General features: G+C 44.0%; 1 protein-coding gene across 1 annotated transcript in view; it reads right to left on the bottom strand.

Annotated features, from left to right (window-relative positions):
* The window catches only part of efcab6 (EF-hand calcium binding domain 6), a 31,690-nt gene extending 5,303 nt beyond the window's left edge, over nucleotides 1–26,387 (bottom strand). Inside the window, exons 1-22 of the mRNA XM_031798161.1 lie at nucleotides 26,163–26,387; nucleotides 25,786–26,006; nucleotides 20,974–21,212; nucleotides 20,768–20,834; nucleotides 14,556–14,692; nucleotides 13,883–14,001; nucleotides 13,550–13,686; nucleotides 12,793–12,941; nucleotides 12,321–12,422; nucleotides 12,035–12,125; nucleotides 10,774–11,076; nucleotides 10,617–10,697; nucleotides 10,283–10,443; nucleotides 6,321–6,534; nucleotides 5,968–6,082; nucleotides 2,229–2,356; nucleotides 1,675–1,907; nucleotides 1,509–1,572; nucleotides 1,279–1,397; nucleotides 1,005–1,154; nucleotides 701–856; nucleotides 82–292 (exon numbers count right to left, since the gene is read on the bottom strand). Coding sequence (XP_031654021.1) covers nucleotides 82–292; nucleotides 701–856; nucleotides 1,005–1,154; nucleotides 1,279–1,397; nucleotides 1,509–1,572; nucleotides 1,675–1,907; nucleotides 2,229–2,356; nucleotides 5,968–6,082; nucleotides 6,321–6,534; nucleotides 10,283–10,443; nucleotides 10,617–10,697; nucleotides 10,774–11,076; nucleotides 12,035–12,125; nucleotides 12,321–12,422; nucleotides 12,793–12,941; nucleotides 13,550–13,686; nucleotides 13,883–14,001; nucleotides 14,556–14,692; nucleotides 20,768–20,834; nucleotides 20,974–21,212; nucleotides 25,786–26,006; nucleotides 26,163–26,373 — 3,408 coding nt within the window. The 5' untranslated portion in view covers nucleotides 26,374–26,387. The remainder of the gene's footprint in view (nucleotides 1–81; nucleotides 293–700; nucleotides 857–1,004; nucleotides 1,155–1,278; nucleotides 1,398–1,508; nucleotides 1,573–1,674; nucleotides 1,908–2,228; nucleotides 2,357–5,967; nucleotides 6,083–6,320; nucleotides 6,535–10,282; nucleotides 10,444–10,616; nucleotides 10,698–10,773; nucleotides 11,077–12,034; nucleotides 12,126–12,320; nucleotides 12,423–12,792; nucleotides 12,942–13,549; nucleotides 13,687–13,882; nucleotides 14,002–14,555; nucleotides 14,693–20,767; nucleotides 20,835–20,973; nucleotides 21,213–25,785; nucleotides 26,007–26,162) is intronic.

The raw sequence follows: 26,387 nt of genomic DNA, 5'->3' as shown, positions 1-26,387 counted from the left end.
TTGATGTTAATTGTATACGTTGTTGGTCTTCACAATGAGAGCCAGGGAAGAAGAGGGACAGAGTGTCGGGAGAGGCCTAACCTTGTGGAGTATATCCATCGATGCAGTGACCAGTTCCCGTATCCTACCAGCAGCTCTTTCAGGACTGAGCCACTCCAGACTCTCGGCTGGGTCAGGGGATCCACAGGGCCTAGGGGGGTGCTCACACCCCTTCCCTGGCACGTGGTCAAACGCCTTCAGGAAGTCCACGTATGACAACGTCCTGTCCTCACTGTCCATTGGAACCTTGAGTCTAAAATTTAGAGGAGACAAAAGTGTCTACGTATTCAGCAGTTACAAACATCCGTTTAACATCAGTTTAACAGTACTCAACATCAGTTCAACATCTCTTCAACAGTATTCAACATCAGTAAATGCTTCTGCTTCCTGGAAACTTTTCAGGGAATTAAAAATGGTTTATTTTCAGGTGTAGTTCACAAGGCATTACTTTTATTAGTCCTAGAGTCAGGAAACGTTCACAGAACAATTTGTGTATTATTATTATTTTGTTGAAATAACATTGGCAAAAAATGAGATACAAGATTTTTCCAGGACCACGACGAAGATAGATAGATTGATTATAACCCAGTAGTTTGATCATTATTAAGGTGTGTTAGCTATATGAAGGAATGGAGAGGTCTTTATAATGAGAGTTATTTACGTGTGTAAGAGGTGGGTGAGCTGGTGTCTGTGTAGGGGACAGTTGTATCTCTGGAGCAGACTCTGTAGGTCCTCCACCCTGACTAGGCCCTCTCTCTTCTTATCCAGGCGGGTCAGAGCACTGCTCAACCCCTCACAGTTACCCTGCACCAAGCGCCTGGATGGTCAAATACACAGCACACACATAGTTATTATTGATCACTCCTTTGGCCAAAGCTCAGACGCATGCTTAACTCTAGAAGCGTATTCTATAGAATTTAATTAGTAATTGCACTAATTAATTTAGTTAATCACACTTCACTCACTCAACGTCCTGAAGCGTAGCCCCTGCAGGGAGACCATCTGTGGGAGTGGTGTCTGCATCCTTCCTCACATGTCCCACCTCCTGTTGAGCCACGCCCAGCTTCTCCAGGAACGCAGCACAGGTGAGGTAGCCACGCCCTTCTCCATCATACCTGTCAGTGGAACAGTGTTCGGACAAATCACAGCTCCGTATTGATAACGTTGAATGATTTACACAAAACAGATCTCAAGTTAGGATTGGGTTGTCGTGTTCTACCGCACTCTAATATCGCACACCTGGTCCACAGTTCCTCAAACTCATCAGGACTGATGGGGAGGTCGTAGGTATAGAGGAGACTCCTGAGGTCCTTCTTAAAGACCAGACACTGACCATCTTCATCAAAACGACAAATCACCTGGAGGAGGTAACATAACTTGTAATGGGGTTCCTCTCACATGTTAACATACACATTATCCTCTTTGAGACTTGAGCTTCAGGGTAGAGGTATGAGTTAAACCAGACTGACCTTTGACATAGCAGTCCATCTGTGGCGTGCGTTGGACACCAGGTGGTCATGCAGTTGGTCTGGCCTGTTTGAACAGCATCAAGAACACACACAGAAACACCTCAGTGACATTTACATATGAATCCTGTCTAACCTCACACACACACTTCCACAAGACCCTACTCACCCATTGGCTGGCTTGAAATTCTGCTTGCGGGTCTTGCCGCTGGATTGGACGAGGGTGAAGAACTCTGGGTAGTTGAGGTTGGCTCCAGGCTGCAGGCCCAGCAGCTGCAGCAGGCGCTGGTACTCCCTCTCCTTGGTGACCAGGCCCAGACTGTCATACAGCTCTCTGAAGTCATGCCTGTCCACCACCCTGTCACAGTTCTGATCCATCACACGGAACGCTGACAGGATGTCCTGATTGGACAGAGAAGATGATGATGACATGGTGATTGGCTGTGTATATTGATTGGCTGTAAATATGTATGGAACGTGTATTGTTTTGCTACACGTTTTAGCGCTAGGCTTGGATTTGGGCTTTGGCATTATGCATTCTTTTTCAACTGACTTTAAAGGGTGTCTGTGAGGGTTAGTATCCCAACCCCTTGTCGTCTTATCCTGTCAGTACTAGGTGCTTGTGTGTGCAGTATAGAATGTGTATATTGATCAAAACAATTGATCCCAGAGGTAATGGAGTGTGGAGTTGTGTAGTGGGCGTGGACGGTCCCTCTCTCTCACCCCGTGGATGTTTTCGATCTTCTCTTTGATCACACCGAGGCAGTCCTCCGCTGTCAGGAGGCGTGGCTTAGCCCGCAGGTTACCATGGTTACCCCCCGAGGCCTGGTTCTGCTCTCTGGCCTGGTGCTCTTTTAAAAAACACAATTAAACTGTGATTTGGTTGGATGAAAGGGTTGGATTTTAAAGGCCCAGTGCAGTCAAAAATGGGATTTGCCTGTGATTTATATATATTTACACACTATGAAGTTGAAATAATACTGTAAAATTGTGAAAATGATGATGACCTTTAGTGTAAGGGCCTGTTTTGGTAAGAGGGAGTTTTGGCTTGCCTGGTGACATCACCAAGTGGTAAATTAGTTAATAGCCCAATAAGAAAGAGAGTTTTCAGTTTTCCCCTCCCCTCTCCCAGACAATCGTAACAAAGTTTTTGCTTGAGAAATTGCTCTTTGCTATGAAGTAGTTTCTTTGAAAAAAATATAAACGCAAGATGCAATAATGTCTAAGATTTTACTGAGTTACAGTTCAATATAAGGAAATCAGTCAATTGAAATACATTTATTATTCCCTAATCTATGGATTTTACAGACACCAGTCAGTATCTGGTGTGACCACCGTTTGCTTCATGCAGAGCGACACATATCTTTCACATAGAGTTGATTAGGCTGTTGATTGTGGCCTGTGGAATGCTGTCCCACTCCTCTTCAATAGCTGTGAGAAGTTGCTCGATTTTGGTGGGAACTGGAACATGCTGTCATGCCAATCCAGAGCATCCCAAACATGCTCAATGGGTAAAATGTCTGGTGAGTATGCAGGCCAATCCATTTTCAGCTTCCAGGAACTGTGTACAGATCCTTGCGACATGGGGCTGTGCAATATCATGCTGAAACACGAAGTGATGGCCGCGGATGAATGGCACGACAATGGGTCTCAGGATCTCATCACAGTATCTCTGTGCATTCAAATTGTCATCGATAAAATGCAATTGTGTTTGTTGCCTGTAGCTTATGCCTGTCCATACCATAACCCCACTGCCATCATGAGGCACTCTGTTCACATTGTAGACATCAGCAAACCACTCGCCCACACGACGCTATCTGCCCGGTACAGTTTAAACTGGGATTCATCCATGAAGAGTACACTTCTCCAGCGTGCCAGTGGCCAGCGAAGGTGAGCATTTGCCCATTGAATTTGGTTACTGCAGTCACTCTGGTGAGGACGATGAGCACGCAGATAAGCTTCCCTGAGATGGTTTCCGACAGTTTGTGCAGAAATTCTTTGGTTGTGAAAACACACAGTTTCATCAGCTGTCCGGGTGGCTGGTCTCAGATGAGCCCGCAGGTGAAGAAGCCAAATGTGGAGGTCCTGGGCTAGCATGGTTACACGTGGTCTGCAGTTGTGAGGCCAGTTGGATGTACTGCCAAATGCTCTAAAATGACATTGGAAGCGGCTTATGGTAGAAAAATTAACATTCAATTCTCTAGCAACAGTTCTGGTGGACATTCCTGCAGTCAACATGCCAAAAACACCCTCCTTCAAAACTTGAGATGTCTGTGGCATTGTGTTGTGTGACAAAACTGCACATTTTAGAGTGGACTTTTATTGTCCTCAGCACAAGTTTTACCTGTGTAATGACCATGCTGTTTAATCAGCTTCTTGATATGCCAAACCTGTCAGGTGGATGGATTATCTTGGCAAAGGAGAAATGCTCACTGACAGGGACGTAAACAAATTTGTGCACATTTTAGAGAAATAAGCATTTTGTGTGTATGAAACATTTCTGGGATCTTTTATTTCAGCTCATGGGACCGACACCTTACATGTTGCGTTTATATTTTTGTTCAGTATATTTTTGTTTCTTTTTGGCACTTTTAACTGAAAACAATCACAGTTAAGTACTTCATTGTTACCTAGAAATGATTTGATATTGAGATAAAAACAGCTGCATTGGACCTTTACATTTGTCACTTTAAAGGGAAATCCGGAGTAGAAACAATAACAATAAAAGTTTCCCGTCACTGTTTCGGACCACTCTCAAATGGACAGACAAAGCTATGGATGCAAGGACTGATTGTAACCAATGTTTTGAAGCTATACAGGTTGTTTACATTTGCTTTGTTTACAAACATTGGCGTAAAACAAGCTTAGATTTGGGGTTGTGATGGGGTATGGCAGTTGAACGAAGCTCATGAGACATTAACCTCTAAAAGTCTATGCCGTTGGGGGGGTTACTAAGCTAAAATATGGAATTGTTTTAGGATGGTCAAACCATGGATCATTTAGCTATTGGATTTTGAATTTTAGGACCCCTTTAGGTATAAAACAAAATGTACACAATTATTTGATTAAATATTGAGTTTGGTCTTTACAACTATAGCCCATTAAACCGCAGTGAACAACACATTCATAAATGGCAAAAAAGACAGTTGAATAATAAATCATAAGGAATAAAGTCTTGAAGTGTCGGCCCTATATCTACTGTAGGAGATATAAGAAAGCTCAGGAAATTTTGGGACACATATTTAACCCCTTATTTATGTTGGAACAAAACTACCTCCATACTTCTATATGTATGGGTTACCTACAAACAAGTCAGAGTCTCCCCTTTCTGTAAAGTTGTCATAATAGTTTGTAGGCCAAACCGTTAGGATGCTGCAGACGTTTTCGTGAGAGGACAGATTTTTGGGATGTCTCATGGTCTGACAAACATCGCTGTAGCTTGGCCACCTTCCACCGCAGATGTGGTGGATGTGGTGGATTGAGACGCAGCCCTTGCAAAAAACGTATGTAATAACTTATATTCTTCAAGAATCAAGGGGTACATGTCATTAGTTTATAAGTTCCAAAAATGGATGCAACAACAGCAGATTACTCCTTTAATGTTGTCCTTATTGTTATTTTATTGACTTCCAAGAATTCAACTTGGCATGTCAAATGTTAATGTTCCCAGTTGCAAAAGGAAAAAAGGAAGAATGTCAGGCACAAAATTAATAACGGAGACTATCCTCTTATATTTATTGATAAGGTTAAAGGATTCATTTCATTTTGTTGTCTTTTTGTGTAAAATATGCCCTTTTATGTTATTTACTGGTCACTGTAATGCAATTTCAGTGTCTGAAATTGACATCAACAAATTAGAATGTTGTTATAATTTCCACTCGGATTAGGCGTTTGTGTTTTTTTCACATAGAAAAAGAACCCCTCACAACTGTCGACGTCGGTAGTCCTTTAACTGCCTGACCCATTTCTAAATAGGATCTTGGCACTTTTTCTCTCCAAATCCTTTAAAACACAAATGTTGCACTTTGCAAACATGTCTAAGTTTAGGTCCTGATTCTGTTTAATGTAAAAAAATATATATTAAATCGAGGATACAAATTAGAGTGGTGCCCTGCTGCTTCCATTCTGCTTCCAAAGCTCATAATTACCCCAAACAGTCAGCAATAAGAGGGATTCTGCTTCTCTCTCCTCTCCTCTGTACCAATGAGAGATGGAGAGCTTGTATGAAACTATATTTATAATCCCAATGAGTCATGTGCTAACAGAGACATCATTTCACAGGAAGCAGGGGGGTAGCCTTTGATCGCTGTGGGTGGGGTGCTGGTTGGGGAGGGGATGAGGATTTCTGAGGGGTTTTCAAGTGGAATGACCCTCTCTTTATCTCCCCTTGCTAGGACACTAATTTAGAGATCAGTCTGAGTCTCTAGACCATGGCAAGTTAAGATTCACACTCGACTCGTACCATCATACTTATCCAGGAAAGCCGAACAGGACATTTTTCCGTCTTTGAAACCAAGCGATACGTTGAGTTTGCGGAACTGCTTCTCATCCAAAGTGATCCAGCTGTCATCCAGTATCTGGGAATGTTGATAACAAGGAAATAGGTTGGGACTACATTAGGACAAGGTGCATGTCCTATACAAAGGTGTCGGATAAGATACTTATAATAATGACTGTATAGCGATATAATCTTCATAAAAAGAAACTGTGGCTCACATAGAGGAACACTATTGTCAAGGCCCTGAGAGAGCAGAGGTCAAGTACACCAGGTGTCAAGTAGAGGTCAAGTATACACAACTGTTTTGACCTTCTGACCTTCTTTAGATCTCTCAACGACAGCATTCCGTCTGAGCTTCTGGCCATTGCCCGGATATGGTCATCGAGGTTAACATGTCTGTGGTCCAGCCTCTCTTTGAGCTTCCTGAACATAATGTTCTCCACCATGCGAACCCTTGAACCCCCCACAGTGGCGCTGGGGGAACGCACTGGCTTGTTGTTCACCAAGGCATTCTGGGCTTGATAGTTCAGTCTGTTGGTGTCAGAAATGTAGTACATGTTGCATTAGAACAAAAGACACTTCCTCTCTAACGCCTCTATTACTTAACTTTACCCTTTGTTATTATGGACCCCGTGTCTCCGTCTGACCACCTTTCTCTCCCTCTATCTCTCACTTTCTCCATTCTATCTCTCTGCCTCTGTTGTCCATACCTGCCAGAGCCCTTGCGGGGGTAGTGTATAGTGCCTGTCTGTGTCTCTCCTGTAGGCAGGCCCAGGGCCCTGAGGAACTGTCTGTACCTGACCCTGCATGACCCTGGGTCTAAACCAGCCTCACACAGCCTAGAGTACACAGGACAACAAACAACATACAGTGGCTTGCAAAAGTATTCATACCCCTTGGTGCATTACAACCTGTCATTTTAATAGATTTTTATTTGGATTTCATGTAATAGACATACACAACATAGTCCAAATTGGTGAAGTGAAAAAAAAAAACTTGTTTCAAAAACTTCTAAAAGAAATTTAAAAAGTGGTGCGTGCATATTTATTCCCTCCCCTTTGCTATGAAGCCCCTAAATAAGATCAGAAGTCACATAATTAGTTAAATAAAGTCCAACTGTGTTCAATCTAAGTGTCACATGATCTGTCACATGATCTCAGTGTACAGTGCCTTGCGAAAGTATTCGGCCCCCTTGAACTTTGCGACCTTTTGCCACATTTCAGGCTTCAAACATAAAGATATAAAACTGTATTTTTTTGTGAAGAATCAACAACAAGTGGGACACAATCATGAAGTGGAACGACATTTATTGGATATTTCAAACTTATTTAACAAATCAAAAACTGAAAAATTGGGCGTGCAAAATTATTCAGCCCCTTTACTTTCAGTGCAGCAAACTCTCTGCAGAAGTTCAGTGAGGATCTCTGAATGATCCAATGTTGACCTAAATGACTAATGATGATAAATACAATCCACCTGTGTGTAATCAAGTCTCCGTATAAATGCACCTGCACTGTGATAGTCTCAGAGGTCCGTTAAAAGCGCAGAGAGCATCATGAAGAACAAGGAACACACCAGGCAGGTCCGAGATACTGTTGTGAAGAAGTTTAAAGCCGGATTTGGATACTAAAAGATTTCCCAAGCTTTAAACATCCCAAGGAGCACTGTGCAAGCGATAATATTGAAATGGAAGGAGTATCAGACCACTGCAAATCTACCAAGACCTGGCCGTCCCTCTAAACTTTCAGCTCATACAAGGAGAAGACTGATCAGAGATGCAGCCAAGAGGCCCATGATCACTCTGGATGAACTGCAGAGATCTACAGCTGAGGTGGGAGACTCTGTCCATAGGACAACAATCAGTCGTATATTGCACAAATCTGGCCTTTATGGAAGAGTGGCAAGAAGAAAGCCATTTCTTAAAGATATCCATAAAAAGTGACGTTTAAAGTTTGCCACAAGCCACCTGGGAGACACACCAAACATGTGGAAGAAGGTGCTCTGGTCAAATGAAACCAAAATTGAACTTTTTGGCAACAATTCAAAATGTTATGTTTGGCGTAAAAGCAACACAGCTCATCACCCTGAATACACCATCCCCACTGTCAAACATGGTGGTGGCAGCATCATGGTTTGGGACTGCTTTTCTTCAGCAGGGACAAGGAAGATGGGTAAAATTGATGGGAAGATGGATGGAGCCAAATACAGGACCATTCTGGAAGAAAACCTGATGGAGTCTGCAAAAGACCTGAGACTGGGACGGAGATTTGTCTTCCAACAAGACAATGATCCAAAACATAAAGCAAAATCTACAATGGAATGGTTCAAAAATAAACATATCCAGGTGTTAGAATGGCCAAGTCAAAGTCCAGACCTGAATCCAATCGAGAATCTGTGGAAAGAACTGAAAACTACTGTTCACAAATGCTCTCCATCCAACCTCACTGAGCTCGAGCTGTTTTGCAAGGAGGAATGGGAAAACATTTCAGTCTCTCGATGTGCAAAACTGATAGAGACATACCCCAAGCGACTTACAGCTGTAATCGCAGCAAAAGGTGGCGCTAAGTATTAACTTAAGGGGGCTGAATAATTTTGCACGCCCAATTTTTCAGTTTTTGATTTGTTAAAAAAGTTTGAAATATCCAATAAATGTTGTTCCACTTCATGATTGTGTCCCACTTGTTGTTGATTCTTCACAAAAAAATACAGTTTTATATCTTTATGTTTGAAGCCTGAAATGTGGCAAAAGGTCGCAAAGTTCAAGGGGGCCGAATACTTTCGCAAGGCACTGTATATACACACCTATTCTGAAAGGCCCCAGAGTCTGCAACACCACTAAGCAAGGGGTACCACCAAGCAAACTGCACCATGAAGACCAAGGAGCTCTACAAACAGGTCAGGGGCAAAGTTGTGGATAAGTACAGATCAGGGTTGAGTTATAAAAAATATCAGAAACTTTGAGCATCCCACGGAGCACCATTAAATCCATTATTAAAAAATGGTTCATATATAGCACCACAACAACCCTGCCAAGAGAGGGCCAAAACTCACAGACCAGGCAAGGAGGGCATTAATCAGAAAGGCAACAAAGAGACCAAAGATAACCCTGAAGGAGCTGCAAAGCTGCACAGCGGAGATTGGAGTATCTGTCCATAGGACCACAGACCTGAGCTTTACGGAAGAGTGGCCAGAAAAGGCCATTGCTTATAGAAAAAAATAAGCAAACACATTTGGTGTTTGCCAAAAGGCATGTGGGCTACTCCCTAAACATATGGAAGAAGGTACTCTGGACAGATGAGACTAACATTGAGCTTTTTGGCCATCAAGGAAAATACTATGTCTGGCGCAAACTCAACACCTTTCATCACCCCGAGAATACCATCCCCACAGTGAAGCATGGTGGTGGCAGCATCATGCTGTGGGGATGTTTTTCATTGACAGGGACTGGGAAACTGGTCAGAATTGAAGGAATGATGGATGGCTATAAATACAGGGAAATTATTGAGGGAAACCTGTTTCAGTCTTCCAGAGATTTGAGACTGTGACGGAGGTTCACCTTCCAGCAGGACAATGACCCTAAGCATACTGCTAAAGAAACACTTGAGTGGTTTAAGGGAAAACATGTAAATGTCTTGGAATGGCCTAGTCAAAGCCTAGACCTCAATCCAATTGAGAATCTGTGGTATGACTTAAAGATTGCTGTACACCAGCGGAACCCATCCAACTTGAAGGAGCTGGAGCTGTTTTGCCTTGAAGAATGGGCAAAAATCCCAGTGGCTAGATGTGCCAAGCTTATAGAGACATACCCCAAGAGACTAGCAGCTGTAATTGCTGTAAAAGGTGGCTCTACAAAGTATTGACTTTGGGGGGGTGAATAGTTATGCACGCTCACGTTTTCCGTTTTTTTGTCTTATTTCTTGTTTGTTTTACAATAAAAAATATTTTGCATCTTCAAAGTGGTAGGCATGTTGTGTTAATCAAATGATACAAACCCACAAACCCGCAAGCCACTGTATAACCTCTATGTTCTGTAAGAATTAGAAGGTAATGAAGTGTGCTAACATTTTTACAAAGGATGTATAGATTTTTGTAGCACATTTTAATTTGTATTCTTCAAAATTATTGGAGTTTCAATTCATTTTTTTTTTTAAATCTACCTATAGAGTCGTCTATTCACCAGTTCAAATTGTAATCAGTCGTTTTTATATTTCATAATTTTTGGAGGATGGATGTTAAGTCTTGTTGAAGTGTGTGTCTACAAGAGGGATTGGTTGCTCACTTGTTGAAGTGTGTGTGTGAGAGGGGCAGGCCGTAACATTGTATGATCCTTCTCAGGTCTTCATTGCGAACAGATCCTGTCTCTCGAGGGTCACAGTCCCCTAAAGCCTCCAGCATGGAACCTATCTGAACACTCAGCTTATCACGCAGCAAGCCCTTCACCTGCAGACACACACCACAATACACCCTTCAATACACACATCAATACAAACATCAATACACACACAACACAACAGAGAGGAACTGTATATGTCTATGTTTCATTATTCATCATACTAAAATGGGTGAAAACAGCCATTTTTTCTGTGCTATGTTGTGTTTTGCAGTTTATTTACGGTAGTCCATATGTCTGCTGCCGTGGGTGCCTTTTCAATCCACTGTGGATACTGAGTCTCATTCAACTCCCTCTGCTCCTCCTTAGTCAACAGACACACACATGAACATGTGCCAACACATCAACACACAAACACACACACACTGAACTTCCTGTACCTGAGCCACATCCTCCATGATCTCCTCCTTCCATCCTCCAGTAGGGGTGTGTAGTGTCTCCCTCCCCGGGGAGGAGTGCACCCTCCTGGGTTTGAGCAGCTCCAGGCTGGGCTGGGTGATGACCCCAGTGTGCTCTGGGTCCAGCAGGATCAGGAGCTCTCTAACCTGGGCTGGGCTCAGACGGGGCCTGGGGGTGTGGGGCTCCCTGCGGCTGGACCAGGAGCCCTGGGGACCCCTCAGGTTATACTGGGGGACTTCCAAAGCCTGACGAAGGTCTGCCCTGGTGATCCTCCCTATCCTACCCTGTAGAGAGACATGCCACCCCCTCTTTGAGTTCTCTTCCTCGTTTAGGATATAGGTGTAGGAGTTGCCTTTACATTTGTGCTTGAAGCCCCAGTTTTGAAATGTGAAGTGTTTTTGTGTAAAATAGTTAGGAAACATTAATTGCTCTACGTTGGTGTTCAAAAGTGATCTTCTTACATTAGCAGCCAGAGGCTTGTGTAAAAGTGTTATTTTACCATTAGCCAGCCGTCTGTTGCCCTTGTGTCATTTTTAACAGGAGTACCTTTATAATGGTTGGTGAATCACACAGAGACACATTGTGCATCAGCGTACGTCATCCTAGCTTAACACAACTTCTCCCCAGAGTCTGTCTAAAACACATGCAGGCTGGCTTCCAACCTGCCTGTCTGGAAAAGCAAATTATTGGCGGGAGGTGTGTGTGGACGCCATGTTTGATCTAGTACCCACAGAATTGATTATTAAAACAGTTGATGGGGGGGATGTTTTTCTTTCTTTAGTGCCATAAAAGGAGGAGTTTCTGACGGATATGTTTTGATTTCATATCTGGGATAGGCTTCACACGCGCTCAAACTTGGACAGCAATGATTGTTTTGTGTATTGCTGTAGCCCATCAACATCAAACATCGCTGTGAATCAATCGAAGACATATTCTCCACTAAAGTTTAGTGTGACTATCACGTTTCATACGGCTGATGTGGAGTGATTTGAGCATCTGGACATAGAACTTGAGGCATGATGATGTTGATTTCGCACATGGTTGTCAAGTGAACATATGGTGACTGAGTGTGTAACTAGTGGCCATACGTAACTCCATTTCTGGACATCAATAGCTGCATCGAACAGTCTGCCTATCTGTAATCTGCTGAAGTACTGTGTTTCTCTAAATCTTTTACACTGTGCTAGTTCTTATAGTTCTCCTGTCCCTTGTTCCACTCCTTCGTGAGGACTTGTCTCTTACCCTGTCCAACTGTTTAAAGGCTCTCTTCAGTATAGGGTAGAACTCTGTCAGACTCCGATGGCCCTCCTCTGCGTCAGGTAGCTCTGGAACCCTATGAGAGACAGGAGGAGGAGGAGAGAGAGATTGGGAAAGATGGCGAGAGAGGACGGTCGATAGTGAGTGAAAGGTGTATTGGAAGTCCAGAACCAGATGTCATGAAATAGAGATATATAATAGAATATCCTAGTATGGAATATGTTCCTTGTATAGAATTCAGATCAGGGAGTGGTAGTTAGAGATAGCTGACCTCTCTGTTTGAGGAGTGGTGTGGTCCTCCTCTGTGACTGGACCTTGAAACTGACCCAGGAACTGTTTCCATTTGACAGGCCCTGTTGCTGTCACCCCAAAACTACAGCATGCGCACACACCACACAAACAAACAAACACACAACAAATGCAAAACAGACATTCATCTTGTTAACATTGAGACTCTGGATAACGAAATGTCAGAAAGCAGTGAAGGAAACAAAGGAAGAGGAAGTGCTCCCCTGCTAGACTCAGGCACCGCTCCTGGGGGATGGGGAGTGGGAATTTGAAATAATCTCTCGTGGACAAACTACGTAAACACAATCAAGCATCTGACCAAATATTTTTCTGGGTTAACCAAGATAAAATGGGAAAGTGTTGTGAGCTGCTGATAAGAGTCACCAGCAGGGAATTGGTAACAGAAAGAGAGCATAGTAGTCAAGTTAACCGTGTCACTGAGTTCACTTTCATACCGGCAGGTCAGGCTCTGGAAGGTGCTGAGGCTCATGGGAAACAGGAAGCTGCTGAGGACGGCCCTCAGGTCTTCCTGTGACACCAGTCCAGAGTGGGTGACATCAAACGCTTGCAGTGCTCTCCACACTAGGGTACAGCTCACACACAACTAACAGAGAAACACACACACACACATTACGTTGGGGAGTAGACACACAACACTAATGACAGGAAGTGAGTCAACGCTGTGGTTGCCGTGGGGCTCACCCCCATATGATGTGCAGTACTACACTGCTGCTGCCTTCCCACAAATTAGTCATGATTAACACACTAACTCAGGAGCAGATTTTTCTGGGCAAACATTTTAATGAGAAGTGTTCCCTCTGTCGCGACGCATACTAGCACGCCACTTAGAGCCAATTTCCTCTCTCTGTCTCATCTAAGAGGATAACGCACGGAACAGGGCCAGATGGTGACATACAAACAAGAATAAAACACACACAACTATGCACACATACACAAGCAGGAGCGTACAAACACATGCATGCACGCACACAAAAATGCAAACACACACACTGTCGTAGCTTAAACCAATCTGGAAAGATGGTATCCTCCCAATCATATCATGTGATGCTTTCACTTTTCAACAGTGACCTTGATAAGGTCATTGTGCAGTTGGCCAATTGTTTAGCTAGTGGATAATCTCTGTTATGCTATTTTCTCCACTGAGTTGGCCACAATACTTTATCATGATGCCATCAAAGTTGACTATTCTACCTTTTCCAGGAAGAGCGTCTGCAGCTCATCTTGAGTCAGGCCTTGGATCTCCTGTGTATCTCCTGTTGCATTCTGGGACAAGGCTCTGTTCCTCAGTTTTATCTTGTCTGGAGGACTAATTTCTTGCCAGCCCAACGCTGTAAAACAAACGATGTCATAAGTCATAGCCAAGACAGATTAAAGTGTTCGGCTGTAAGCTTAATGGTTGAAACTCTGTGTATATTTGTCTGCGGGTCTGTGTGTCTCTAAACAGCTATTTGAGTGCCTTATGAACTGATTGTAGTCATTTGAGTTATCACGCCCTCCTATCATACAATAAGACCCCTACGGTACCTAGCTTTGGAGGCTCCGGGACAAGCTTCCTGCACTTGTTAGATTCCAGGCCCAGCTTCTCCAGGAACACTTTGTAGGACATGGTTACCATGTTGTTAGGGCTGTGGTGGGTCCACAGTCTGCAGTGGAGAGGAGAGGAGATCAAATCATAGTCCATTTTATTGGGTAAGTAAACTGAAGATCAGAAAAGGAAATGAGAGATAGAGGGGCAACACTGTGAGATATGTGCGGAAAATAAACAGAGCGAGAGAGAGGGTGAGGAAAAGATGGAGAGAGAGAGTGTGTGAGAGAGATAGAGAGTGGGACAGAGAGAAAGTGAGAGGAAGATATAGAAAAAAGGAGAGAGGGTGAGACAAAGTGAGAGAGAGCTTCCTGAGTACTGAAACCAATTAAAGCCATGTTAAATGAACCTGTCACACAGAATCCTCTAGAGCCACATCACTAAAAGTTGGGCGACGTTTCTGGAGTGGATTTGACTGCAGGGCCCAAAGTTTTAAAAGTCAATTAGCTCTCTCTCAATGAGAAGACAAAGGACTGACCACAAAGTTAGCATTAGTTATCATGTCCATTCCAAAAGATTACTCCTGACCGTAGGGAGTACTGGAAATAGTTGGATCCATCATCCATGATGGGTGTGTGTGCATGTGTGTATGTATTGGACCCTCTCTCCCACCTCTGGTAGTCTCTCTGTGATAAGGGGAAGCAGTAGTTCTCCAGTATCCGGCGCAGCTCGTGTTGCTGGATCTGTCCGTCTCGGTTGTAGTCGAACAGACGAAAGGCCCGGATTACATTCTTCAGGTTGCTCCCAATCTGCAGAGTTTCAAAACCAAGAAAACAACTCAACAACAACAGAAGTGTCTGTGTGAACTCCTAAACTCTGTCTGAAGCTCTCTGACTTTCATCTGCACAAGCAGTGGTATTGACGCCTCTGATTCTGAAGCCTTGATCTGTTGATGCAGAGCAGAGTGTGTTCTGTTCCACAAAGCACTGTGTTGGGGTGAGAGGGGAGGGTGTAAACACAAGTACTGCAGACTTCTGAGAGACAGAGATGGAGCAGAGGGGAAGGGGAGGGATGTTAGAGGGATGAAGGCTGAGTCAGAGAGATAGGTAGGTTTGGGTTTGGAGGCTAGATACAGACTGATTTAAGTCAGACTTATGTCAGACTTATTTTGTGATTGTTAATGGGGGGGGTAGTTGGAGTGCTATTTTGGGGTAAATGGTTTCATGAGGGGTTAGAGCAGATAGCTGGGTTTGAGTTTGGGGTCCTTCTAGAGGGGTTACATTTCTGTTTGTAGGTAGTTGTAGGTTACAGGCGGTAAGTGGTAACATTTGTGGGTGATAAGTACAGTATGCTGTACATCTACAGGTTGACTAGCCATAAAGTAAACGGTGATGGGTTAGCTATGGGGAGTGTCCTTTAGAGCCACTGTGTGATCACTCCTTCCTCCATCTTTCCTCGTTCTCCTCCACACTTCAGCTCATAGCTCGGGGTGCCACGGAAACCATGGAAGAACAGGAACAGATAGATACTAAATATACCCCGTTGACTCTTGGGTAATCAGAGTTTTCTGTCGCCCAAAGAGTTCTCTGTCTAATTGCACTCTGATTAGCAGCGCTACCAAACGTCTCCCTGAAAGACAAGCAGGGGAGCCTCCCTCTCCCCACTGGGCTAACACACTGACATTGTCTATACGGCAATGTGTTGCACATAATACTGTCCTTCCAAATGGAGAAGGATAGACTGAAAACAAGCTGATAGAACACCCTCAGGGTCGTATTCATTAGGCACCAATAGGAAGAAAATGGACTGAAATAAGGAGGGACTACCTGAACATATCGAATAAAAAATACTTATTCGGTTTTCTTTGCGAATTAAAAAAAAAACATTTTCCATTGGATTCCCTAACGAACACCACCCAAGTCACCTTAACTGACCTAAAATGTTAGCATCATATAGTAAGTACCCTTTAGCATCTCATCATTTTGAGTATCATAATGAACAATACTGATTCAAGACTCGATTCCAAAGTCGTTTGAGTCCGCCTTTTGATTCTCTGCTCTCTGTTGTTAACTTCCGAAAAATCTCCCACTGTTTGTAGAATCTAACAACTTCGACAACTATGAAAGCTTTCAGACAAGTATACCAATTACCTCTTGCATTCGGACCAGCTTTCATTCTCTTCTGCTGGAGTCAGGGGAAAGGAAACGCTAGCTATACAGTCGTGTCGTGTTTAAAAAAAGATCAAATGAAAGGGAATGTATTAAAGACAGATATAAATATGATCCCCCCCATCTCTCCATCCCCTCTCCCAAACGAAGAGGATTCTGTGCTAATTAGAAATGTGTTAAAATCACAAAGGAGAAAGAGAGAGGAGAGCTTACACTATTAATGAGCAGAGACATGGGGATATCATCATCCAATCTCCAGTGCTATCTCTCTATCGCTATCTCTCTGCACACTACGGGCTATGGCTACTCCCCTCTCCTCTCTCCATTTATCTGTCTTTGTTTCTTCCTTTTCTGTTCCCTCTCTCGCTTGCTCGCTCTCGCTAACTTTTTGCTTTCTCTTTCTCCCTGCTTTTCTGTCTCTCTTTCTCTTGCTCCGTCTCTCTGTGTCCCTTCCTCTCTCTGTCTTTCTCACCTCCCTTGCTTCCATAATTTTCGTGTCCTCTCTCTCCCATCCCTCTATCTCCACATCCTCTGTCTAACTCTCCCTCCATCCCCTTCCCCCACTTCCATCCCATCCTCTCCCTCCCTCGCTCTCTCCCATCCCTTCCTCCCTAGTCTCCCATCCCTGTCCCAGCCAGTGCCAGTTCACCATTAGGCAGCTGTGTTTCAGGTTGGCATGGCTTGGGGCCTGGCATGGTGCCACAGTGAGCGCCCCTCGCCACCCGCCCGCCCGGCCGGCCCTGCGCTCGTTAATTAACGAAAGCTCTGTTGTTTTTGTTTACCAGCCTGTTATATGTTAATCCATCTTTGTATGTATGTATGTGTGTGTGTGTGTGTGTGTGTGTGTGTGTGTGTGTGTGTGTGTGTGTGTGTGTGTGTGTGTGTGTGTGTGTGTGTGTGTGTGTGTGTGTGTGTGTGTGTGTGTGTGTCCTTGTGAGCTGGTTAGAATGAGATGGATAACACAGCCACAGATCTAGTCACTCAAAGGGGCATTTGGGGATGGGTTACAGACTGTGACTGGCTACATATCATCTCTCTCTGTCTGTCTGTCTCTCGATCTCTCACTCTTGCTCTATCTCTCTCTCCTTGTCTCTGTTTCTCGCTCTTTCTCCCTTTTTTCTCAATTCCCTGCTTCTTACTTTGTCTCTCCTCTGATTATAGTATATTTTTATACATAAAAAGTATGAATATGTATTCACTCACTACTGTGAGTCACTCTGGATAAGAGCGTCTGCTAAATGACTAAAGCAAATGTATATTTCTCTATCTCAAACTGACAAAGCCAGGGAAGCCACAGTAACGTGTCATTATTTACAGTGTCATAGGGTCAATTGTGTGGAGATGTGTGAGTGTGAGTCTAGGTCGGACTCTGAAGATGTCTTGTAAACAGTGTGTAACGACAGGCCTAAATAGTGTTCCCGCTCCTCTTTCTGTCAACCAGAACTCCTCCACGCACAATCTAACCTTTCCTGTCACCGTGAATTATGGGTAGGAGACAAGCAGAGGGACGCGGGTGGCTCTCTGAAGAGAGCGATGAAAGAGGAGACGGAGGGAGAGAGTCAGAAAGGAATGAAGGGAGGTGGATCACAAATAGAAGATAAGAAGAGAAATCACAGTGACGCAGAGAGGGGGGAGAGGGAGAGAGAGGGAGAAGGGGAGAGGGAGAGAGAGGGAGAAAAGGAGAGGGGAGAGAGGGGAAAGGGAGACAGGGAGGAACATAAAGAGAAGAAAAGAGAGAGAGAGAGAAGATCAAAGAGAAGAGTGCTGCTGCCTTTACGTGTGTCTGTCAGTTAAGGGGGTAATTCTTCTCTGGTCAGAGCATGTCGGTAGAGGTGGGGGTACGGAGGGGGATGGAGGGGTACGGAGGGGGATAGAGGGGGATTAGGGAAAGTAGAGAAACTGAAACTCAAAGCATACACCTCTACTCAAGGTGACATAGCTAAACCTATTTTGGACGCATTTGAAGTTAAGCATGAGGGAAGTTGGACTTACAACATTATTATTGATTGAATGAGAGGAAGGGAATGAATGAGAAGTTCGGGAACAGCGAAAGACATAGAGAGCCCACTCAGATCAACAGCGAGATAAACACAGCGAGAGAACCCAATGACCCCAGAAAGTGAGAGAGTGTTCCTCATTCAAAGGTTCTTGGATGGTTACTCCAGAGGTGAGCTAATGTTCTCTCTCTGCACTTCTCCAAGGAGGTGAAGGTGGGAGGTATCAGAGGAGGGAGGTAAGAGGGGGACTGTGGTCTACATGGAATATTGATAAGTGAGGCGCATGTGCAGGGTAAACAGCTGTGACTGGTACTTCATCATATGTGTGTGTGTATCACTCATTACCAGCCACAGCTGTTACTCTGAGACTCACCATGCTCTGCAGAGACGACTCATCAGAGAGTGACCGGAGACACACCCACTCTCATATACACACACTCATATATGCACGCAAGCACACGCATGCACACACACGTACTCACTCATATACACACTCACACACTCATAAACACACACACACATACACACACACACACATACATACACACACACGTGTGACTGACCTGAGCTGTGATGTATACTCTTAGAAACCTAAAAGGGTTCTTCAGCTGTCCCTTGACAAACCCTTGTTGGTTCCAGGTAGAACCCTTTTGATTCAGGTCTCTCCAGAGATGTTCGATAAAGTCTGGCCTCTGGCTGGGCCACTCAAGGACATTCAGAGACTTGTCTCGAAGCCACTCCTGTGTTGTCTTGACTGTGTGCTTAGGGTCGTTGTCCTGTTGGAAGGTAAACCTTAGCCCCAGTCTGAGGTCCTGAGCGCTCTGGAGCAGGTTTTCATCAACTGTGGGACCTTACATAGACAGGTGTGTGCCTTCCAAATCATGTCCGATCAATTGAATGTACCACAGGTGGACACCATTCAAGTTGTAGAAACATCTCAAGGATAATCAAAGGAAACAGGATGCAGCTGTGCTCAAGGGTCTGAATACTTATGTAAATATGGTATTTCTGTTTTTTTTTTTTTTTCTTATACATTTGCAAAATAAAAAATAAAAATTGAGTTTTCACTTCGTTATGGGGTATTGTGTGTAGATTGCTGAGATCTTTTATTTAATCCATTTTAGAATAAGGCTGTAACGTAACAAAATGTGGAAAAAGTAAAGGGGTCTGAATACTTTCCGACGGCACTGTACATTACTACATTACCCACTGCACAGCAGCCTGTCGTACAGCCCAACAGAACAGAACTGTGACAACTCCAACCTCTGAGGGCTTCATCTAACCACTGATTCTATTTAGTACAATCCTCTATTTCACATCACAATAAACAACCTAGTTAATATCTGGAACATATGCACTGCAAAATGCAAATACAGATGGTTGCGTTATACGCTGAACCAAAATATAAACGCCACATGCAACAATTTCTAAGATTTTACTGAGTTACTGTTCATATAAGGAAATCAGTCAATTGAAATAAATTAATTTGGCCCTAATCTATGGATTTCACATGCCTGGGAATACAGATATGCATCTGTTCATATACCTTTAAAAAAAAGGATTAGAAAACCAGTCAGTATCTGGTGTGACCACCATTTGCCTCATGTAGCGAGACACATCTCCTTTACATAGAGTTGATCAGGCTGTTGTTTGTGGCCTGTGGAATGTTGTGCCCTTCCTCTTCAATGGCTATGCGAAGTTGCTGGATATTTACGGGAACTGGAACACACTGTCGTACACGTCGATCCAGAGCATCCCAAACATGCTCAATGGGTGACATGTCTGGTGAATATGCAGGCCATGGAAGAACTGGGACATTTTCAGCTTCCAGGAATTGTGTACAGATCCTTACAACATGGGGCCGTACATTATCATGCTGAAACATGAGGTGATGCGGCTGAGTGGCACGACAATGGGCCTCAAGATCTCGTCATCTATAAAATGCAATTGTGTTCATTGTCCATAGCTTATCCCTGCCCATACCATAACTCCACCACCACCATGGGGCACTCTGTACACAACGTTGAGATCAGCAAACAGCTCGCCCACACGACGCCATACACGTGGTCTGCGGTTGTAAAGCCGGTTAGACGTGCTGTCAAAATCGCTAAAACGGCTTATGGTAGAGAAATTATCATCCCATTTTCTGGTAACAGCTCTGGTGGACATTCCTACAGTCAGCATGCTATTTGCACGCTTACTCAACACTTGTTGCACTGTGTTGTGTGACAAGACTGCATGTTTTAGTGTGGCCTTTCGTTGCCTCCAGCACAAGGTGCACCTATGTAATGATCATCCTGTTTAATCAGGAACACTTCAGGGGGTTCTTTTTTTTCTCGTGAAACATGGGACCAACACATGTTCCGTATATATTTGTGTTTAGTGTAGTATGCCTCCTACGTGTGCTGTACATTCTTCTGGATACATAGGGACATTGTTATGTTGACATGACAAAAACATCTCCATCTCAATTTCACAGGTGAATCACTTCACCGCCCACATAGACATGTCATTTTGTCATGTTTGTCACCTCCCTTTTATATAGAGTGGTATCTATCTTCTCCAGGCTTGTGTTGAAACAACAAGGTGTGCATTAGTGTCTTTATGTGTGTGTGTGTGTGTGTGTGTGTGTGTGTGTGTGTGTGTGTGTGTGTGTGTGTGTGTGTGTGTGTGTGTGTGTGTGTGTGTGTGTGTGTGTGTGTGTGTGTGTCATCCAGACCTTGTGTTTGAGGCGTTGATGTATCTCAGTCAGGGTCATACCCCTCTGGTCTGATCCAGAGACACACCTGGAAGACAGACATATAGACAAACAGAGAGAGAGAGAGAGAGAGAGGTCAACCTGCTGAACCAAACCAACCATAGGGTCATGTAACACAGATAGTATTTTCACCTATGCGCGTTACAGTGTAAGGGTGATGTGCCCACCTGTGGTAGCTGTCTGGTCTCTGTGCTGTAGAGGAGGCTGTAGAGCTGTAGGGTCTCTGTGCTTTAGAGGAGGCTGTAGAGCTGTAGGGTCTCTGTGCTGTAGAGCTGTAAGGTCTCTGTGCTGTAGAGCTGTAGGGTCTCTGTGCTGTAGAGCTGTAGGGTCTCTGTGCTGTAGTCACCCTGCTGTACCTCCTGAGAAAGTCCATGTAGTCCACCGTTACATTGTCTCTCTTAGACACCTACAGGAGACCAACAAATCCAGACTGTTTACTCAGCGTATCTGGATCACTGGTAGAGAATGGACAAGGATGGCGATGGTGATAAGGAGGATGATAATGATCACATTCATCATAAGCATAATAATAATGCTGAAATTTAAATTGATTTTTTTCCCTAAAACTTCTGAGCAATTCCAGACTTTTGCCCACAACAACCAAAGTGAAGAGTAATGACAACTCCATGGCGTCAGACGGTAAGAGCAGGGTTCTGCCTGTGTAGCGTCAGGTGGGTTGAGCTGTAATTCTGGGGCTGGGTGGTCGGGGAATAGGTGGTGTTCAGAACGGGTCACACCTGGGGAATCAGCCCACTGCTTTTATCCTGGCACCAGCAGTGGAACAGTATCTCACTTAAGTAAGCCACACACACACACGCACACGCACACAGATGGATAAGGAAGATATGCACGCAAGCACACACACATGGATAGGTAGATATATACACACACCTATTCTGGTGGCTCATAATCAAAGTCTAGTCTCTGACACCCTGCCCTACATCCTCCCACGGTGTAATCCAGTGCTTCTGCTCCCTACAGAGCTCTATGGCATTGAGTCTTATTATAGATGTCACACTGTCTAATTATCACTGCTATCAGCAGGCACCGAGCGGAACGCCTAGCTAGAACCACAGGAGTACTGCACCGCTCTGCATGCTCTATATACCTGGGAATGGGGCTGGTAAGACTGCTGTGTACAGTCATGGCCAAAAGTTTTGAGAATGACACAAATATTAATTTTCACAAAGTCTGCTGCCTCCGTTTGTATGATGGCAATTTGCATATACTCCAGAATGTTATGAAGAGTGATCAGATGAATTGCAATTAATTGCAAAGTTCCTCTTTGCCATGCAAATGAACTGAATCCCCCAAAAAACATTTCCACTGCATTTCAGCCCTGCCACAAAAGGACCAGCTGACATCATGTCAGTGATTCTCTTGTTAACACAGGTGTGAGTGTTGACGAGGACAAGGCTGGAGATCACTCTGTCATGCTAACTGAGTTTGAATAACAGACTGGAAGATTCAAAAGGAGGGTGGTGCTTGGAATCATTATTCTTCCTCTGTAAATCATGGTTACCTGCAAGGAAACACGTGCCGTCATCATTGCGTTGCACAAAAAGGGCTTCACAGGCAAGGATATTGCTGCCAGTAAGATTGCACATAAATCAACCATTTATCGGATCATCAAGAACTTCAAGGAGAGCGGTTCAATTGTTGTGAAGAAGGCTTCAGGGTGCCCAAGAAAGTTGATTCAGCATCCAGAAACAGTTTGGTGACGAACAATGCCTTTTCCAGCATGATGGAGCACTCTGCCATAAAGCAAAAGTGATAACTAAGTGGCTAGAGGGAACAAAACATTTATATTTTGGGTCCATGGCCAGGAAACTCCCCAGACCTTAATCCCATGGAGAACTTGTGGTCAATCCTCAAGAGGCATGTGGACAAACAAAAATCCACAAATCTAACAAACTCCAACCATTGATTATGCAAGAATGGTCTGCCATCAGGATGTGCCCCAGAAGTTAATTGACAGCATGGCAGGGCAGATTGCAGAGGTCTTGAAAAATAATTGTCAATAAAAGCGTTTTACACTTATGAAATGCTTGTAATTATACTTCATTATTCCATAGTAACATCTGACAAAAATATCTAAAGACACTTTGTGGAAATGAATATTTGTGTCATTCTCAAAACTTTTGTCCACGACTGTAGGTATAGTGTTCTAGTGTGAAGGTCAGACCCAGGTCATTATGTTATAGTGAATGAGCAGTGGAGCACCCTTCAGACATGACAGACTCCCTCTGTTTCTTTCTCTCTCTCTCTCTCTCTCTCTCTCTCTCTCTCTCTCTCTCTCTCTCTCTCTTTCTGTCTTAGACTCTGTCCATCATCCGCCTCCGTCTTCCCCTCCACTCCCTCTCTGTCCACCTCTTGTTTTGTCTTTCTGTCAGTCTTATTTCTCTTTCCCTCCCTTCCTCCCTCTCTAACTCTGCTCTAGGACTTCCCTGTAATTATTGGAGCAAGTGTTTTTTAACATGTAAGGCAACCACCGCCTGCTAAATAATTGATCACGATTTTTTTTAAATTATAATTTAGACGCAGCGAGCTCTCAATCGCTTCTCTGAAAGTGTTTGAGAAACAGATGAGACAAAAAGGCAAGGAAAGAGAAAGAGGAGGGAGACAGAGAAGGGGGGAAAAAGCCGCTTGTGGCATCTCCCTCCCTCAAGCACAAAGCGACTTCCACATCAAAATGTCACCAGCACAACAGCTGCTGCTCCTGCGATATGGTCCTTTAAAGTAAACTTTCGACAACTCCCCTCAAAAAACACAGTATTTTTAATGAATAAGGAACAGAAAGACTGAGAGAGGGGGAGGAGGAGGAGGAGGTGGGAGGGAGGGAGGAGCACAAAGTGCTGATATTATGGGTGGAAATCTGTGGGAAAGACAGGCAGTCAAACTGTCAGGCGTGAGCGCTGAGACGGAACAAAGAGGAACAGTGGAGACAATTACATTGGCGCTGTGGAGTGACGAGAGGCATCGCACAGCAACACACCACGGATGGAGGGAGAAGGGATACACCGTATACATGATAAACAACTGTGCTGTAGGTGTATATCCCTACCCATAACACCACTCTGGTACTGATCAATGATAAACAGGTGTGGATGAAGAACAAACAGTGGGAGGTATAGGAACACAAAATGTAAACGCGCGAACAGCTATACTACGTCACTAAACATCGATCAATGTCCCCACTGCTTTCATAAACAGTGCAAGGGAATGATCAATTTGATCAATGAGTAATGTGGCCAATGCTATTACTACTGTCAGTGATGCATCAAGAGAGTCACATTTCCTTAAGTGGTCCTCATATACTGAACAAAAATATAAACGCAACATGCAACAATTTCATTGTATTTACTGAGTTACAGTTCATATGAGGAAATCAGTTGAATTGAAATCAATTAATTATGGATTTCACATGACTGGGAATACAGATTTTTTTATATATTTTTATTTTTAATTTTTTTACCTTTATTTTACTAGGCAAGTCAGTTAAGAACAAATTCTTATTTACAATGACGGCCTAGGAACAGTGGGTTAACTGCCTGTTCAAGGGCAGAACGACAGATTTTGTACCTTGTCAGCTCGGGGATTTGAACTTGCAACCTTTCGGTTGGGCCTCACAATTCGTCAGGGTATTGTTGTGTATTCAAATTGGCATCGATAAAATTCAATTGTGTTCTTTGACCATGGCATATGCCTGCTCATACCATAGTCCCACCGCCACCATGAGGCACTTTGTTCACAACGTTGACATTAGCAAACCGCTCGCCCACACAATGCCATACATGTCTGTTGTTATGAGGCCGGTTGGACATACTGCCAAATTCTCTAGAATGACGTTGGAGGCGGCTTATGGTAGAGAAATTAACTTTTAATTATCTGGCAACAGCTCTGGTGGACATTCCTGCAGTCAAGATGCCAATTGCACACTCCCTCAAAACTTGAGACATCTGTGGCATTGTGTTGTGCGACAAAACTGCACATTTTAGAGTGGCCTTTTATTGTCCCCAGTACAAGGTTCACATGTGTAATGATCATGCTGTTTAATCAGCTTCCTGATATGCCAAACCTGTCAGGTGGATGGATTAGTTTGGCAAAGGAGAAGTGCTCATTAACAGGGATTTAAACAGATGATGTGCACAACATTTGAGAGAAATAAGGTTTTTGTTTGTATTGAAAATGCATGGGATCTTTTATTTCAACTCATGAAACAGGGGAAACACTTTACATGTTGCATTTATATTTTTGTTCCGTGTAGTTCTGAAAACAGAAAAGGGCAGTGACACCCAAACCAAACATCTGTGCACAGCACTTGTCCTAAAACGTTATAAAGAAACTGAGAACTCCAAGACTATGTAGTAAGGCTTAGTGGGAAAAAGTTGAAATCATTTCAGATACGGAAACGGTGTCCCCTCTCCATGAGCCATAAAACCCTTTTTTAACAGTATGTGATAGAGCATGTCACTTGTCATTACCAAGACTAACCTCAAGTCTTGTACTGCTATCTAGTGGCCAATATAGTCAATGACCATGCAGTGGTGGCGATGTGGAGCCCAGAGCTTGAGAATCAGCATTACTTTGTCAGACTATGCAAGAGCAGAACATAGGACACCTGTTGGGTGTACTACAAAGCAGGTTCAATGAGTTAGCCTGCTAACTTTGATAAACATCCAGAAATAATTATGGATTTTCTGGTTCTTTAAAAAAGCTCAACTTAGATATGTGTTTTTGGTTGTTGAGTCAATTCGACCATGTCAATTTCCAGCATATCTTTTAAAAAAATTACAAGTTATTTCAGAATATTTAGGCAAGTTAGCTGGCTAACTCATTGAACCTGCTTTGTAGTACACCCCACAGGTTACAGATCTGTTTGTGCTGTCTTGCCAACTGCTATTATCATTGGAGTTGGCAAGACAGCACAAACAGATCGCAAACCAGTCTATAAGAGACCCACATCTGCCCTCTCTCACCTTGGCCAGCATGGCGTTGAGCTGGGTCTGCGTGAGGGGGAAGAGGAAGGCCTCCACCACCTGTCTGAACTCCCCCCGGGTCACTGAGCCGCTCCCCTCAGGGTCCAGGGCCTTGAACGCTGCCCTCACATCCTCCAGCCTCTCCCCCAGCCTCCGGGGGAGCAGGGCCTTGATCTCCCCCAGGGACAGATGCTCATCTGGGGCTGACTGTACCAATGAGACTGGAGAAGGACATGGAAGTGATTAGGAGTCTGTGTGGGGGGACACTGTTTAGTGTGTTTGGATTAGATTTATTCCAGGGTTTTGCCCTTACGGTACATTATCATGTTAAATTATGAGTAAGCTATGAGTTGAGAATGATATATGAATGAACTCACCTGAGTCTGACTGCAGTGCTGTCTTTCTGGGTTCCCCTGCTCCCTGTCCTTCCACAGGTGTGTGTGTATATGAGTGTGTAGAGCCAGGTGTGTGTGTGATGCTGATGTGCTGGGCGGTCCAGGGGCGCGGGGCGATGACCAGTCCTCGGGACATGAGGGTCAAGTCCCCCAGGCCCAAGTTGTGGGGCACCACAGGGGGGGTCCGTCTCATACCTTCTGGCTCCG

The sequence above is a fragment of the Oncorhynchus kisutch genome, linkage group LG19 (genome assembly GCF_002021735.2).
Source record: "Oncorhynchus kisutch isolate 150728-3 linkage group LG19, Okis_V2, whole genome shotgun sequence".
NCBI classification, from domain to species: Eukaryota; Metazoa; Chordata; class Actinopteri; order Salmoniformes; family Salmonidae; genus Oncorhynchus; species Oncorhynchus kisutch.
The sequence above is the reverse complement of the archived record's forward strand: the minus strand, read 5'-3'. Positions and strand labels throughout refer to the sequence as shown.